The following is a 14,005-nucleotide window of genomic DNA, read 5'->3' as shown; positions in this document are numbered from 1 at the left end:
TCAGTAGGTATAGTTTTATTGGTCCAATTAAATGTAGAATGCTTTAAAATACAGCAAGTATTTTACATAATTAGAATTACCTTATTATTTAATAAAATATATCTAAATCTTCTTTTATAGTGTAGATTGATCAGTGATAAGCAAGTATTGCACGAGAAAAAGGTCGATTACCACAGCTCTTTTGCCGACCGTGAAAACCGAAATTCGAAGAAAGTTTACATCAGCCCCTATCGTTCTTGCATATTTGAGTGACAGAGAGGCAAACAGACAATTTTCAAAGGTCGAAGTTCGCCTCCCATCACGAGTATCGTTAAAGCACTTTCATAGGCGTGACCTTGAGCTTCTTAGCCAGGGCTTCACTGGTTGCCAGCTGCTGCTGCAAATAAGACACGGTTCCACTTTCGTCGCACACCTTAGCTGCTGCGCGTTCCTTGTCTCCTGGTGCTAGCACTGGCAGGTTGGGGTCCGTCTAGAATACAAAAAAATATTTAAGATCTCGAGAACATCATCATCTCTTCCTAGTCGTTGCTGCCACAGCGACTGCGTTCTTCTGTTGAGAGCGTTGGTGTGCTCTCGGGTGAAGCAATAGATTAAAGGAAACAGTTGTACTTATTGACTCTGCACTTGCTCTGCACCGGGTGCAGTCAAACCCCCCTATTCATAAAGGTTTGCAACCTCTTTCAAACCTCTGTTATATAATGTCCGTCTAATGGAAATGTCGAAATGACGTATAGGGACAAACGATTATCCACGGATTGTTAGATTTTTACTATCGCCATGAATCCCTAAGTAACCCTAGACCCTGAGCGTTTACACATTAGCCGATCCGATATCGGATCGAAAAATGTGAAAACGCGCTTACTCAGGGAAGATAGAAATTGTTGAATGTCCATTCACTTTACTTCCTTTACATGTCTTTCATGAAACCAAATAAAATCTATGTAGGTACTCTTACTCTCCATAGTTTATAATTCCTTGGATCTGGCATACTTATCTAAATACATGTTTTAAACGATTGCAGCGCCGTATGCGGTGATCAGTGATAGTGGTCATCACGTCACCAAAACAACATGTTTTGTTTCTCACTCGTTTGTTTAACACGATGTTATTAAACAAAGAAGAGACAATAGGCTATTATCGTAACCTTGAACGAGTCTGGGCGAGAAATTAGTTCCTACGCTACAACCAACAATTATATAGGTCAGTAATGCCATAATACCATGTCTGTCGTGTTACAGACCACGTATAACATGTCTCACCGGTTCCAAATGCCTCTAGTGATCCATGCTCTCAGCGAGGCAGTCTCCGCAGCCTGGAGCGGAGTTTTCTGGGTGCACCGTTACGTTCCTAATGTCGGTGGTCTAACATCACTACAGACCAAGATTATGTCTCACCGGTTCCAAATGCCTCCAGTGATCCATGCTCTCAGCGAGGCGGTCTCCGAAGCCTGGAGCGGAGCATTCTGGGTCCACCGTTACGTTGCTAATGTCGGTGGTCTAACATCACTACAGACCAAGATGTATGATATTTCTCACCGGTTCCAAATGCCTCCAGTGATCCATGCTCTCAGCGAGGCGGTCTCCGAAGCCTGGCGCGAAGCATTCTGGGTCCACGGCCACGAAGCAATGTCCAAGATTAGCGTGGCCGCCGTCGCCGCTGTGGGACCATGAGCGGATGTGGTGCCCGTATTTAGATCCTAGAATAAATAAAAAAAAACCTAAATTAAGCACTATGAGGAATGTGGTTTTCTAAGGATACCCATTGTAATCATTCAGGGGATAGTACTGTTATAGTGTCAAAAAATTAAGACGACCAACGACGACGAACCTACTTACTTAATACCCAAGGAATCAACTGGGAGTCTTGATGTGTTTATTCTAAAAGAAAACGCGATTAGGGTGAGAACTGTTTCAGTGTTCTCTAAAACGGGTCGGGATTTAGGTAGCTTTCAGTAAAGGATTTTTGACAGTAGCATGTTCTTTTCTCTTTTTCTCATGACTGAGGGTCGCAACCACTTGAGGTCGTTGTTTTGAGCACAGAGGCTCTCAAGTCTGCACGATTTCTGCCGTCCTAATAGTTCCCTGGCAGGCATACGGATACTTTACTACAGCACAGATGTAGAGTACATAATTGTTTTCCATCGTATTTTCGTCCGTATTTGTCATGCTACTTCAGTCAACCTCAGTACTTTTTGTACCGAGACTCACTGAAATAGCAACACACGTTCGTACGTTTCCGTGAAAATACGATGGAATATAATTATGCAGTATGTACTACATCTGTACCTATGTTATTTTTGTTTCTGTTTTTCTATGTTTTTTTTTAATAGGTTAGAAATCATTTTGTCGAGGGTTTTCGAAGATTAAATAAGAGTTAAACTTACCTGAGCTGATTCCACAAAATAGCTCCACTATAGCTGCCAGACCATATCCTTTATAACCAGAAGTATGTTCCTGCCCTCCTAGAGGCATCAAACAGCCGGTGTCGAACGCCTGTAGGTATAAATATGTAGAGGTAAGGGTGGTATTCCATCTGTCCAATATCTTTGTCCAATGTGTATTGCGTCTCACATTTTACTTAATGAGAGAGTGAAGCGCGCTGACATTGGACAGGCGGAATACCACCCTAAGAAGCTGTTTTGTTGAAAATATCAGGTGAACAAGTTGGACCAAAAAAAGGTACAGTCACTTGCAATAATATGTGACTCTTCGAGGGCCGCAAAAATATGTGACACGCTCTTATGGCTCTACAAATTAGATGGTGTCAGATATTTTTGCGGCTTCCGTTGTGTAACATGTTATTGCAGGTGACCGTACACTAACAAATGGCCGACTACTGTGCCGAGGTTTAGCAAACTAGCGTACCGTAAAATGGGGTGAGTTGGGTGAAATTTGACTTTCAAACCTCGATAAAATTTTATTTTTACATGTGAAAACTGAATGGTGTATATAATAAGTGGTTCGGACGTTTGTATTTTATTTTGGGTAGTTCCATTTCATAGCTTTGACGATAAAGAGGAAAACCCACCTCACCCCGTAGTGCCTCCTATTTGGGGTGAGAGGGTTTTTCATACAAAGGTGATTTTGGAAGATTGTTGGATCGATTTTTTTTTATTGTGCGTATTACTATAGCCCCATTTTAAATTGGAATACATTATTTTTGTAGCAGTAGCCTTAAAATCCCTTCTCACCCCCCTCTCAAACCTTCTCTCCCCATTCATAACCCAACTGTCCCCGCAAAACCTACTCACTCCTTTTTACGGTACCTACCTACGCTTTATTGTTTCAGTATCTAAATAAAAGATGTACATATATGGTAAATACCTATATTTACCAATTTTTTGTAGGCTGAGCACTATTCACCAATCTATAGGTCATACAAAAATGAAACCATGGGTACCTATGTCACTATGAAAATACAAAACAAGTGCAAGACTTCGTCCTGGTCCTTACTTATGAAAATAACATGCATTCCTCAATTTATTTTTGAAAATTTTAAGCCCGTCCATACACGAGCCGTGTATCTGTATATAATTAGCTACGAGCAGTGGCGTAGCTAGGCGTGGGCGAAGTGGGCCGTCGCCCACGGCCTCGCGCCCAGTACCGTCTTTACCATAAGGGCACACGGGGCCCGTGCCCAGGGCCCCCATCCTCAGGGGGCCCCCCAAGGACAGATAGTAACAGTATATTTGATTACCCATTAAATAGAAGACCATAGTATAAAAATGTTAGTTTAATTAGCTTTCTTTCCAAAAGGGCCCCAAATTTTTATGTGCCCAGGGGCCCCAGCATAGTTTAAGACGGCCCTACTCGCGCCCCAAGTGGGGCCTTGCGCGAGACCCCTTCGGGCACAGTGAAAGAAAATGGCCTCGCAGATGCGACTTCGCCCACGGCTAGATTAGCTCACGCTACGCCACTGGCTACGAGAACGTACCAAGTTAGCGTCAGTAGTTTCCTTGCCATCTGGGCCTTGCGCCCAGCCGCTTGGTATGGGTTCACCTTTCCGTCGCTGAATTTCAATCTGAAAACAGGTACTTATTCATTAAATATGTACAACTGTTCTAATCTTAATAAAAATAGAAATTAAAAATCCCTTGTCTGATGTTGCGAGTTCGAATCTTGCCAGAGACGGTGAGTTTTTCTAGAGTTAGACCGTAAAAAGTCTGCAGCGGTTTTGATAGCCCACGCAGTGCAAGTGTCATTTTAAACGTCAAACTTCTATGAAATTATGACGTATAAATAATACTTACACTGCGTGGGCTATCAAATCCGCAGCAGACTTTTATTGGTGCGACTATATGTATGATGCGTTGCAAACGTTTATTTAACGATAAGATTAACAATCTTGTTTTTTAAACGAGCACGTTGTCATTTATCTCTACTGCTACAGCTACTGACACACAGACACATTGTTATCATAAATATAAATTATGGTAGATTAACTTAGTAACTATTTAAAGTATTTACCTTTCCAACAGCAACTGCAGTTGTGGCCATATCGACGTATAGGGTCTCCCCGTTAGATCCTGGAGCAACGACTGAAAGCGGATTTGTTCCTAATGCTGCCTGAAATAAAATAAAAAAAGTACGACTAAAAAAATATCTTAAACATGACAACACTGATGTCACTGATTGAGCGCCAAAGTGGTTAGCTCTGGCATATGGTGGGTGTGAGGAACAAATAAAAAAATTACTAATGCGATTTTTTGTCGCTAATTGCTTACAGAAATAACAACTGAGTTACCAACGGGAGTAATTTGTTACATCATCGAATGAAAACTGGTACTATAGAATTTTTTTTTTTTTAATAAATGGAAAATCATATATTTATTTACATACAATATATATACAGTGGTACTACTAAACGAAATTAATAACTAGCTTAAATCTAAAATAGGCCCTTGAGGCATTGTACCAAGGATGCTGGCTGCATTTCCTCGCTGTATCGCAATGCTGATACGTTGTGCGAGGTAGCCGCCAGCTCTGCGGTCACCAGTTACGTCAACCAGACGCTTCGCGATTTCTGCGAACAACTTATGCGCGCTGGGACCCCATGTACCTAGAGTTTCAACACCAAATGGTACAAAATGGTACTCTCTACCGAGGCTCTTATATTTGTTACGTTTTAGAATTTCGGCGCTTTCCGCCGCTCCGCCCGCTTTTACAGTAGTCCGTTGGAGGTGGGACGGTGCCAGTGTGTCTACGCAGGTAGCATCCCACACCAACATCCGTCCCAAGCTCCAAGGAACTAACGACACTCCATCGGGCCTCTTGCCATCATCTCTGATAATGCCAGTCGGCTCAAGAAGAGCAGGCACATTGATGGTGGCAAGAGACCGACGGACTATGTCATTAAGCGACGCATGTCTCGAAAAGCGGCCTGCACTTTTTTGACAAGATAATCCGTGGTGTCCCAGTCGGTCCACGTCTATAGAAATTAGAATACGTTAGAAATATTGGTGTCCGAATAAAGTTTCGGTTTCGGCTCGCTCGACCTTCGTTTTCGAGTTTCAGTGTACGAGTAGGTAAGTGACGGGTCATTTTCATTACATGAGTGTAGGTATATACCTTTTTACTTCTAGTCGGTGCGAGTAATGGGGAGGTATTGGTGAAAGCCATACCGATGAGTCCTTTATCTGATGCCTTTTTGGCCCAAAACCCTGCCATGCCATTGTGGTTTGACCCTGAAAGGACAATTAGGTAATGCTTATTTTTGGGATAAATACTCTCTGAAATCCTAGTAATTGCTTGCACACTAAATACCACAAAAATCCAAGATAACGAAGAGAGCGCCATTTTCGATATCTTGGAGTCGATACCTAGATGACGAACTCCTTGGAATTTTAGTAGGATGTTAACACAGAACACCGCCTCTAGAAACCTAATATTGGCCATTTTGTTCCCGACGCAAATCACCAAACTGTGAGGTGTGGGAGGGGTGCTCACGGCGTTGCGATTGGTCGTTTCAAACATGGCGCGCTGACACGTGTAAATGTAGGGATGGGACATGTTCATTACAGGTAGTGGGTACTGCTACCAGTGATATCGAAATTTATTGTGGTAAAATTGTTACAAGTAGTATACTTAGAGTAAACTTACTTAATAATTATATTGATTAATTTAATATTTCAGTAAGTAATTTAACAATGTACCTGAAATTTTTACTTAACATATTAGGGCATTTCTGGATATCGCTTGGGCCCCTCCCTTCCGATGTGTCGGAAGCCGGTGTTGCTCGAGGTAAAATGCTTAAACATGACAACAATTTAGTATGGAATTGTTTTAGTTCCATTTTATTTAATTTCTACTACGAGTATTTTATGTCGCACTAGTCGCACTATACAGTCGCCTTTCGTTTTGATACATACTGTATTTACCAGGTTTTGTATCTATACAGGATGGTTAAAACTAAGTTAAGTACATTCCCGTTGCCAAGGAGGTTTTGGGATTATACTGAGCAACTTTTACTATGGGACCAACTCCAAAATCGCGAAAAAAAATTTGGCTGTTTCATGCATTTTGGCTTGTCTATTTTCTATGGGAGGGTAAATTTTTCTTCGTTTTTAACCACGTGTTTAGGTACCTATCGCTATTGCCAGGACCGTCGCTGAAGGCCCTCTTTTTACCTACATTAGAGCTTGTTGCTAGGCCTACATGAATAAAGTAAATTTTGTTGTTGTTGTTGTTGTTTGTACCCTCTTTTATCTAGCTTCATTGCGTACATACTTATATCTTATCTCATTGTATGTTTGATTATTCAAGTCTTGTAACTTGTTTGTTCTTACCTTTAACAGTGACCCATCCAACTCCAGTCTCCTTAGCCTTCTTGATGGCAATGTCCATCGCAAAATGGCTGGCGACCGCACCAAGAGTGTTGTCGGCGTCTACCAGGGCCGTGGAAGCCTTCTCTTTCAATAACTTTGGCTGGTTATTGGGCATGCAGGCACCGCTCAGAATATCGTTGATGTAGAATTCTGGAAAGGTAAATGCGTGCCTTTACGACAGGAAGTCATCAAATCAAAAACATGAGGATTTAATGCCATATATTTTCCTTATTGACAAGTGTCTGCAAAAATCTGCCTTAATTTAAATGTTGAGTTAAGGTATGTGACTCATGGTTACTGCTAAAAATGTGTAAATGGAATTTGGATTAACGCCTTGAAGTTGTATAGGTATTTAATTGAATATTTCTACGAAACGCACTTCAATTTATGTTTGTAATGTAATGTTTTTAATACGTAAGTAAGTATAATAATTTCATCCCATGCCTAGGCTGTCCTAGCCGGTCTGCCTGCAACAGTAGAGTCCGCTTTTTGTTTCACTGCCATAACTGCTGTCTCTACCGCTTTCAACCACTGTGTATTTTACAAGCTTTTATTTAGTTTCACCTGACCGTTGTCTGTCTGTGTCTGTCTCTCTGTTTGTCTGTAATCAAATCTTGCAAGTTAAATTTGATCCATTTCCCGGTTTCCGTTTTTCCAAATTTTGCATGCATGTATAAATCGGATGACAATGCAATATTATGGTACCATCGAGAACAACGCAATCTAATTGTGTTAGGGGTTTTTAGAATTGTCTCGTTGAGTATTAGTTGTCTGTCGTAAGAAAAGTACAGTCAGCGATAAAAGCTTGTACCAAAAATGAAATTTTTGCCAAAAACTTATTTAAAAGATTCTTAAAGAATCTTGAGAAGAGTTTTATAGTATCTTACCAAGTCTATTCATCCCATGGCTAAAATAGGACGTCTAGGCCGGTCAGCCTGCAGCAGTAGCTTTGCCTGACGTTCCGCCTTACTCTTAGTTATTACCCCTACCGCTTTCAGCCACACTGTAGGTACTTATATATTAAGGAGGTCTTACCTGATGAAGTATCTTACCTAGTCTGTTCATGCCACGGCTAGGGTGTCCCGGCCGGTCTGCCTGTAACAATAGCTATGCTTGATGTTCCATTGCCTTCGCTGCTGTTATCTCCAATGCTTTCCGCCACCCTGTATATTATACGTCCACTGTTCCTACCGCATTCAGACTATCAGCATGAACTTCAAGACATCTGCAGTTGAGGATATCTAGAAGAATCTTACCAAGTCTGTTCATGCCATGGCTAGGATGTCCAAGACGGTCTGCCTGCAGCAGTAGCTCCGCTTGTTGTTCCGCCGCCTTTGCTGCTGTCCCTACCGCTTTCAGACACTCCGTCATAAAACGCAGCGCATCTGCTGTCGCTACTTTACCCATGTTTGGGGATATTCTGAAAGAACGGAACGTAAAAGTTAATTAGTAAAATATACTAGATGTTATTTCGTCATGTGAAAAGCAAGTTTCAGCATTTCTGCTACAAAGGTTCTACAAAATCGGGCCCCCAGACAAAACCATTGGTTCCTAGACAATGCGGGCATCTAAGCAATTTCCTACTACAGGTTAAAGGAGGCTTAGACTCGAGGTTTGAATGTCAGTTTTCACCCTACTCACCCCATTTTACGGTACGTAGATACTCCCACCCACCGCGAATTGAATCCCACTGCGACATCGATTACCATTTACCATACATCCAAAACATGACTGTAGACATTGTTTGTCATGTATGCTATCCAAATATTTGCCAAATACAAAGTCGACAATCGTGAAACAGCACTACTTTGGTGCACTTCACATCAATTGAGTTTTGTGGTCAGATTCAAAGGAGTTTAGCCCTAATTACTTACATACAGTAAGTTCAATGTATGTTAAAGCGGGCAATTACTGTGCTGTACAATGTGACTTGTTTACTAATTGATAATGACGTAATCCAATCCAGAGCAATGAAAATGGGGCGTTTTATCCTAGGAACAACAGAATAAGGAAAATATAGTGAAAATTTGCAAAACATATGCACAAGGAAAATCATGTTATTAGGGGCCGTGCGCATTGGAGGGTCTGCCATCTTGTGGTCTGAATCGGAAACATAAACTATACATTTACTGTGACATTGACACTTCAGGCCAAAGTAAGTGCTGCCGTCTACAGTTCACGTACGTAAAACTTAGCTACTCGTACCTAATACTTATGTATGTCTATAGGACTCTAGGTAGTTATAAGTAATAACAAATCCGGTGTTAAGATCGGTATTCCTAGGATAGCGGTGCCGTCATATAGCGGCCGTCTCCATACTAAATAATACGGCTTAATATGGATGTCGTAGGATTTGTATGGAGACGGCCGCTATACGAGTATGACGGCACCGCTATCCTAGGAAACCAGAGCATTAGAGTGTGTGATTAATTATAAACTGTCTCAACATAAAGTTTTGGTCCTGAGATCTGTGATAGGTACCTACACCTACCTACGCTTTTTGTCATCAACACAATATCCCTTTTTTATAAGTAGTTCGCTTAATTTTAATGGCATCCAATTGTTGAGGCTGTGCTAGATAGAATGAAATCAGATTCTAACATTTTAATACCTAATCTACAGTTTTCCTTATCTCACAAGCTAGAGTCACAGATGTGATTAGAGTCATTGGAGACACGAAGATCAGGTTTTGTATCGTAGGTAAATATTTTGTTATTCAAAATTAAAACATCAAAAATAATATCTTTTACCAATAAGGTTAAATAAACGTCTCGAATAGGCTAAAACAAACTTTGTTTTGACAATAAAACTAATACGAATACCAAATATCACCTTGGTTTGCCGCATTAATTATAAAACGCCACACGAAATAACACCTTATTACAACAGTAGACAGATCATTATAATTTACATTTTAAACCGATTTAAAAACTCACCAAACTCGGTTGACAGCTGCGTATAAATACAAATAAAATTATGTAATAAATGACGCGAGCGGTTCGTTCGACTGTGCGGTGCTCACTGAATGAACTGAACTGAACTAACAGTGTTGATACAATATCACATAGTATTATGAATGGTGTCTGGCATATTGTATCAGCCCACCAGTCTGGTATGATCGTCGACTTAGTTATTAGGCTTTGTCTTTGCATGGAAAAGAATATAATACAATAAATATAAATAAGCCTTAGTAATGTTTTCAATTGTATGATTAAACATTAATTGAAGAAACTTAGCCAGGTGATCATCTTTTCGGTCTTGTAGTCTTAATCTTAATCTTAGTTCCGGTATTTGTCAGGTATACAGATATAGAAGTTTTTGTGGCAAAATACAGTCATTGACAAAATAAAATATCGACATGTCTGTTATCGATGTTACCTAGATATTTATTACATTTTATAAGAAGATAGCTACCGCGAAATACACAACACGTTCGATATCTTCTTCTCTTTTGATATATTGGTAGTTTCCTATTCTTTTGGCAGTTTTGGCCCTATACTACAGTTTACGTTTTAATTTTTAAGTACTAAATATATGTAATCATTTGACTTGCCTATGTTAGTGTTTGTGTAGCATTTAGAATCGCAAAATAGTATTACATTCCTGGTTAGTTAAAAGGTATGTACTTTATTTTTTTGCTCTTATTACGGGCCACACCCTGTATATATTATATAATCTTATGTGTATATATTTGCTACATATTATGGGTGCCTAACAGCCGTTAACAGATAACAAATGGTTTGTTATATAATTAATTATCTTATTATTTTATGTTAGGCAATGGTTTGGTGTGATTTATCGTATATAATAATATTAAAACAAGGTTATTGATTTAAGTAGGTACTTACCTACAGTATTATATTCTTTGGTACCTACCTACTTAAGTTAATTGCACAACAAAAAATTGGCAGCGTACCTACGATGGTAATTTGTGCCAATTTTGTTAAATAACTTCTGAACGATTTATTTATATTAAATTAATATAGTTGACATTGAAATTCTCACAATAAGCCGGCTTTTTATTTGATATAAAACACGATATAGTTGCATAACTTTTATTATTACACTGCGGGCCGAATAATTTTGTATAGTTAATAGTGATGTACCGACTATTGATTTGGCCGACTAGCCGACTAATCAGCGCTCAAATGGCCGATTAGTCGGCCGACTAGTCGGCTAGTCGGCCAGATCATTAGTTTCGTATAAGTTCAGGACGTTCAGGTGAAAAATAATAATTTTGCTCCTTTGGTTGCGCTATTCATCATATTAGCTTGGCTATAAGGTGTTCTCTACAGGTTCAAAGACCTATCACAAGAATCCTCGTTCAATTTCTGCCTTTCTTTTATTTTGCGATCCTGAGCAGAACGTCAGTACAACTTGTAGGAGGTATTTCCAAGGCTCTATTTCCCGTACGTAGTGGCCAGTTAAGAACTTTTTTTTTTTTTTTTTTTAGGGGGGAAAATGCATTCCGCATACCACCCGGGTGCGGGGGGTGACCCGAGTGGTTATGTGGGACTCCCGTCTAGGCTAATGAGGCCCACGGTATACCCACTAAAAACCCCCCATATACCGCCTCGCCGCCCTATTGGTGGGGTTACAGGAACGCTTGCGTACTCATCCGCGACCCCACCGGCGGCAGCCGCCCACGAGCGGCTCCTTCGCAAATGCCCGAAGGCCCTTCACGCTAGGCGCGCCAGATGGTTCGACGCGCCTTCCTCCTCCGCCTCCGTTCTGCACTGTAGCGGACCCCCCCGAGCCCGCCACAAGGAAGCTACGGGCGCCAGAAAGTTCTCCGGCGCCCGGCGACAGATCAGGTCTATGGTTCTGTCGCAAAACCACAATTCGGCTGCAGAGGACAGGGAGAACGGCACATCGTAACACCGACACTCCTCTTCCTCTGCAGCCCCACCAACGCCGCTACAGCGGAACGGCACCGCCAAGTTCGCAGGGGATAGGGCGAGTGGCGATCGTAATACCATCACGCGTCTTCCCCTGCGATCCCACCTCGGCCGCCGAGGATAGGAAGAACGGCTCACCGCAATACCGACACTCCTCTTCCTCGACGGTCCACCTCCAACGCGTCACAAGCGGGCTTAACAAGCCCACTTGGAGCGTCCTCCTCGGGCCAGCCCGACCCTCAAACAGGCCGGCCCTGGTTGCCTCTTCGCTTCACCGTGGGTGACCAAGCCACGGTTACTAAGCCCCTCCACCACGACAAGGTGAGCAACCCGCGGGGGGTCCAGTTAAGAACCTAACCTAACCTGACCACACAGCGTCTTTACGAGCAACGTGCCCTGTTTATATAGTTGGTCAACCAAATCTTGTCAGTATAAAAAGGCGGCAAATTTAAAAAATGTAGGCGCGAAGGGTTATCGTCCCATAGAAAATTTGACTTTCGCGCCTTTTTCCACTGACAAGATTTGCTTGACCAAGTATTAATCTTTAAATTTTGCAATAACATTAAGACTTCCCCTTGGCTCCACCATTTAAAAAAATAACAAAAACTGAATTATAATAAAATCATTTAACTATAGAACTTGGCCATGAAATTACACGAGAATCAGTTGAGATCGACCTGTAGAGGAAAACACCAGCCTACCAACATACGATAACGATCAAACGGTCAATTATATGAACAAAAGTTTTCGTATGCACCCTGAATAGGTATTTTGGTAAAATAGACATAAAACATGGTAAATATTGAATGTTGGTTTCTTTTTTTTCTGTTTTTCTTTCACTAATAAAGTGCCGACTAATCGGCCATTTTTGCCGACTAGTCGCCGACTAATCGCCGACTACTAATGTGGCCGGATAGTCGGCTTTCCCGACTAGTCGGCGACTAGTCGGTACATCCCTAATAGTTAACATTTTCATTGTATTTCTAAGAACAATATATCTCAATATACTTCTTGTCCTATGCCATGGGAGCATGGGACCAACTCCGAAATCGCGAAAAAAAATTTGGCTGTTTCATACATTTTGGCTGGTCCATTTTCTATGGGAGGGTAATTTTTTTTCGCGATTTCGTGGTTGGTCCCATAGTAAAAGTTGCTCAGTATAGCTGGTTTGTTAGTGCACACCGTTGTATGGGGACCTTGCACTTTGAGCGAAAAAAAGTAGCACTTATTTTATGACAAATCTGAAATAGATTATTTACGTAAAATATATTTTTTTGCTATGGGCTACCGTTTACGAGTTATTTACGAAAAACTAAAAAAAAAATAAACGATTGTAGAACAAATTATAAGTAACCTTCCCACCTTCATATGAGATCACTCTGACCCACGCTTAATATTATTTTTTATCTCCCATTTATCAACATTTTTTTATAATAAACTATATATTTTATTAAACGTAATAAGTGTAGCTTTACGACTATATTTTTTGTTTTGAGATTCCTGCAACACTTCAAAAAAAATTGGAAATTATAAAAAAATCAAAAGTACGTTTTTTAGTCTTTTCTACTTTATTCTTTTTTTTTTGTTAGAAAGTGCATTGTTTTTGTTCTAAAAACAGATTCCTCGTCCTTAATTTATCGGAAAATGATATATTACATGCCCTAATAGGTATAGTTTTAGAGAAATGTTGCTCCAAGTGAAGCGCGGCAGCGTCGTACTTCCCCCCCTCCCCCCCCACTAAATGAGAGGTGGCTCTCGACGGCTCCCGGTCTGTATCTGCTCAAGACCAGCTAAGAATCAACTGTGCCAAGTTTCAGCGCATAGTCTCAAAATGCAAGGTGTCGTGCACTAACAAACCAGCTAGTATACCTTATCCCAAAACCTCCTTGGCACCGGGAATGCAGTTATTTTTTAGTCACCCCGTATATTATTATTTTTATACCACGTCGGTGGCACACAAGCATACAGTCCACCTGATGGTAAGCAGTCACCGTAGCCTATAGACGCATGCAACTCCAGAGGTGTTGTTAAATGCGCGTTGCCGACCCTTTAAATATAATTTATATCGGCTCCAAAACACCTGTAGGCGTTACATAAAATTATATATTTTTGAGTATTGTAACTACTTTAAATTGTCCCCAACTGTACAAACATACCATACCTATAGTTTACAGTTTAATTCCGTTAAGATAATGTTAAGTATACGAATGTGTTTATAAATTATGATTAAAGATGGAGATACAGTTACATAATAAATATAATAATTGAGTCAGTTGCATAAGAA

The 14,005-nt window shown here is 40.7% G+C and overlaps 1 protein-coding gene across 1 annotated transcript; it reads right to left on the bottom strand.

Moving 5' to 3' along the window:
* LOC134798102 (uncharacterized oxidoreductase YjmC-like) lies at positions 1–9,854 on the bottom strand. Its single transcript, XM_063770439.1, has 9 exons — positions 9,760–9,854; positions 8,080–8,243; positions 6,785–6,973; positions 5,568–5,683; positions 4,467–4,565; positions 3,934–4,020; positions 2,384–2,492; positions 1,536–1,696; positions 1–469 (listed from the first exon to the last, which is right to left on the bottom strand). The coding sequence occupies exons 2-9, from the start codon at positions 8,228–8,230 to the stop codon at positions 311–313; spliced, it is 1,071 nt and encodes a 356-aa protein (XP_063626509.1). The 5' UTR covers positions 8,231–8,243; positions 9,760–9,854; the 3' UTR covers positions 1–310.
* Positions 9,855–14,005: the final 4,151 nt, after the last annotated feature.

This window comes from Cydia splendana, chromosome 16, assembly GCF_910591565.1.
Source record: "Cydia splendana chromosome 16, ilCydSple1.2, whole genome shotgun sequence".
NCBI lineage: Eukaryota > Metazoa > Arthropoda > Insecta > Lepidoptera > Tortricidae > Cydia > Cydia splendana.
This window is presented reverse-complemented; position numbering and strand designations above follow the sequence as displayed.

What these genes read in the sequence shown, in the direction of transcription:
- LOC134798102 (XM_063770439.1), bottom strand. Translation starts at nt 8,230, where the DNA reads ATGGGTAAAGTAGCGACAGCAGATGCGCTGCGTTTTATGACGGAGTGT. An exon ending in AAACTACTGACGCTAACTTG is followed by an intron (nt 2,493 to 3,933) that starts GTACGTTCTCGT and finishes TTATACCTACAG; the next exon opens with GCGTTCGACACCGGCTGTTT. An exon ending in ACTGGAGGCATTTGGAACCG is followed by an intron (nt 470 to 1,535) that starts GTGAGAAATATC and finishes TTTGTATTCTAG; the next exon opens with ACGGACCCCAACCTGCCAGT.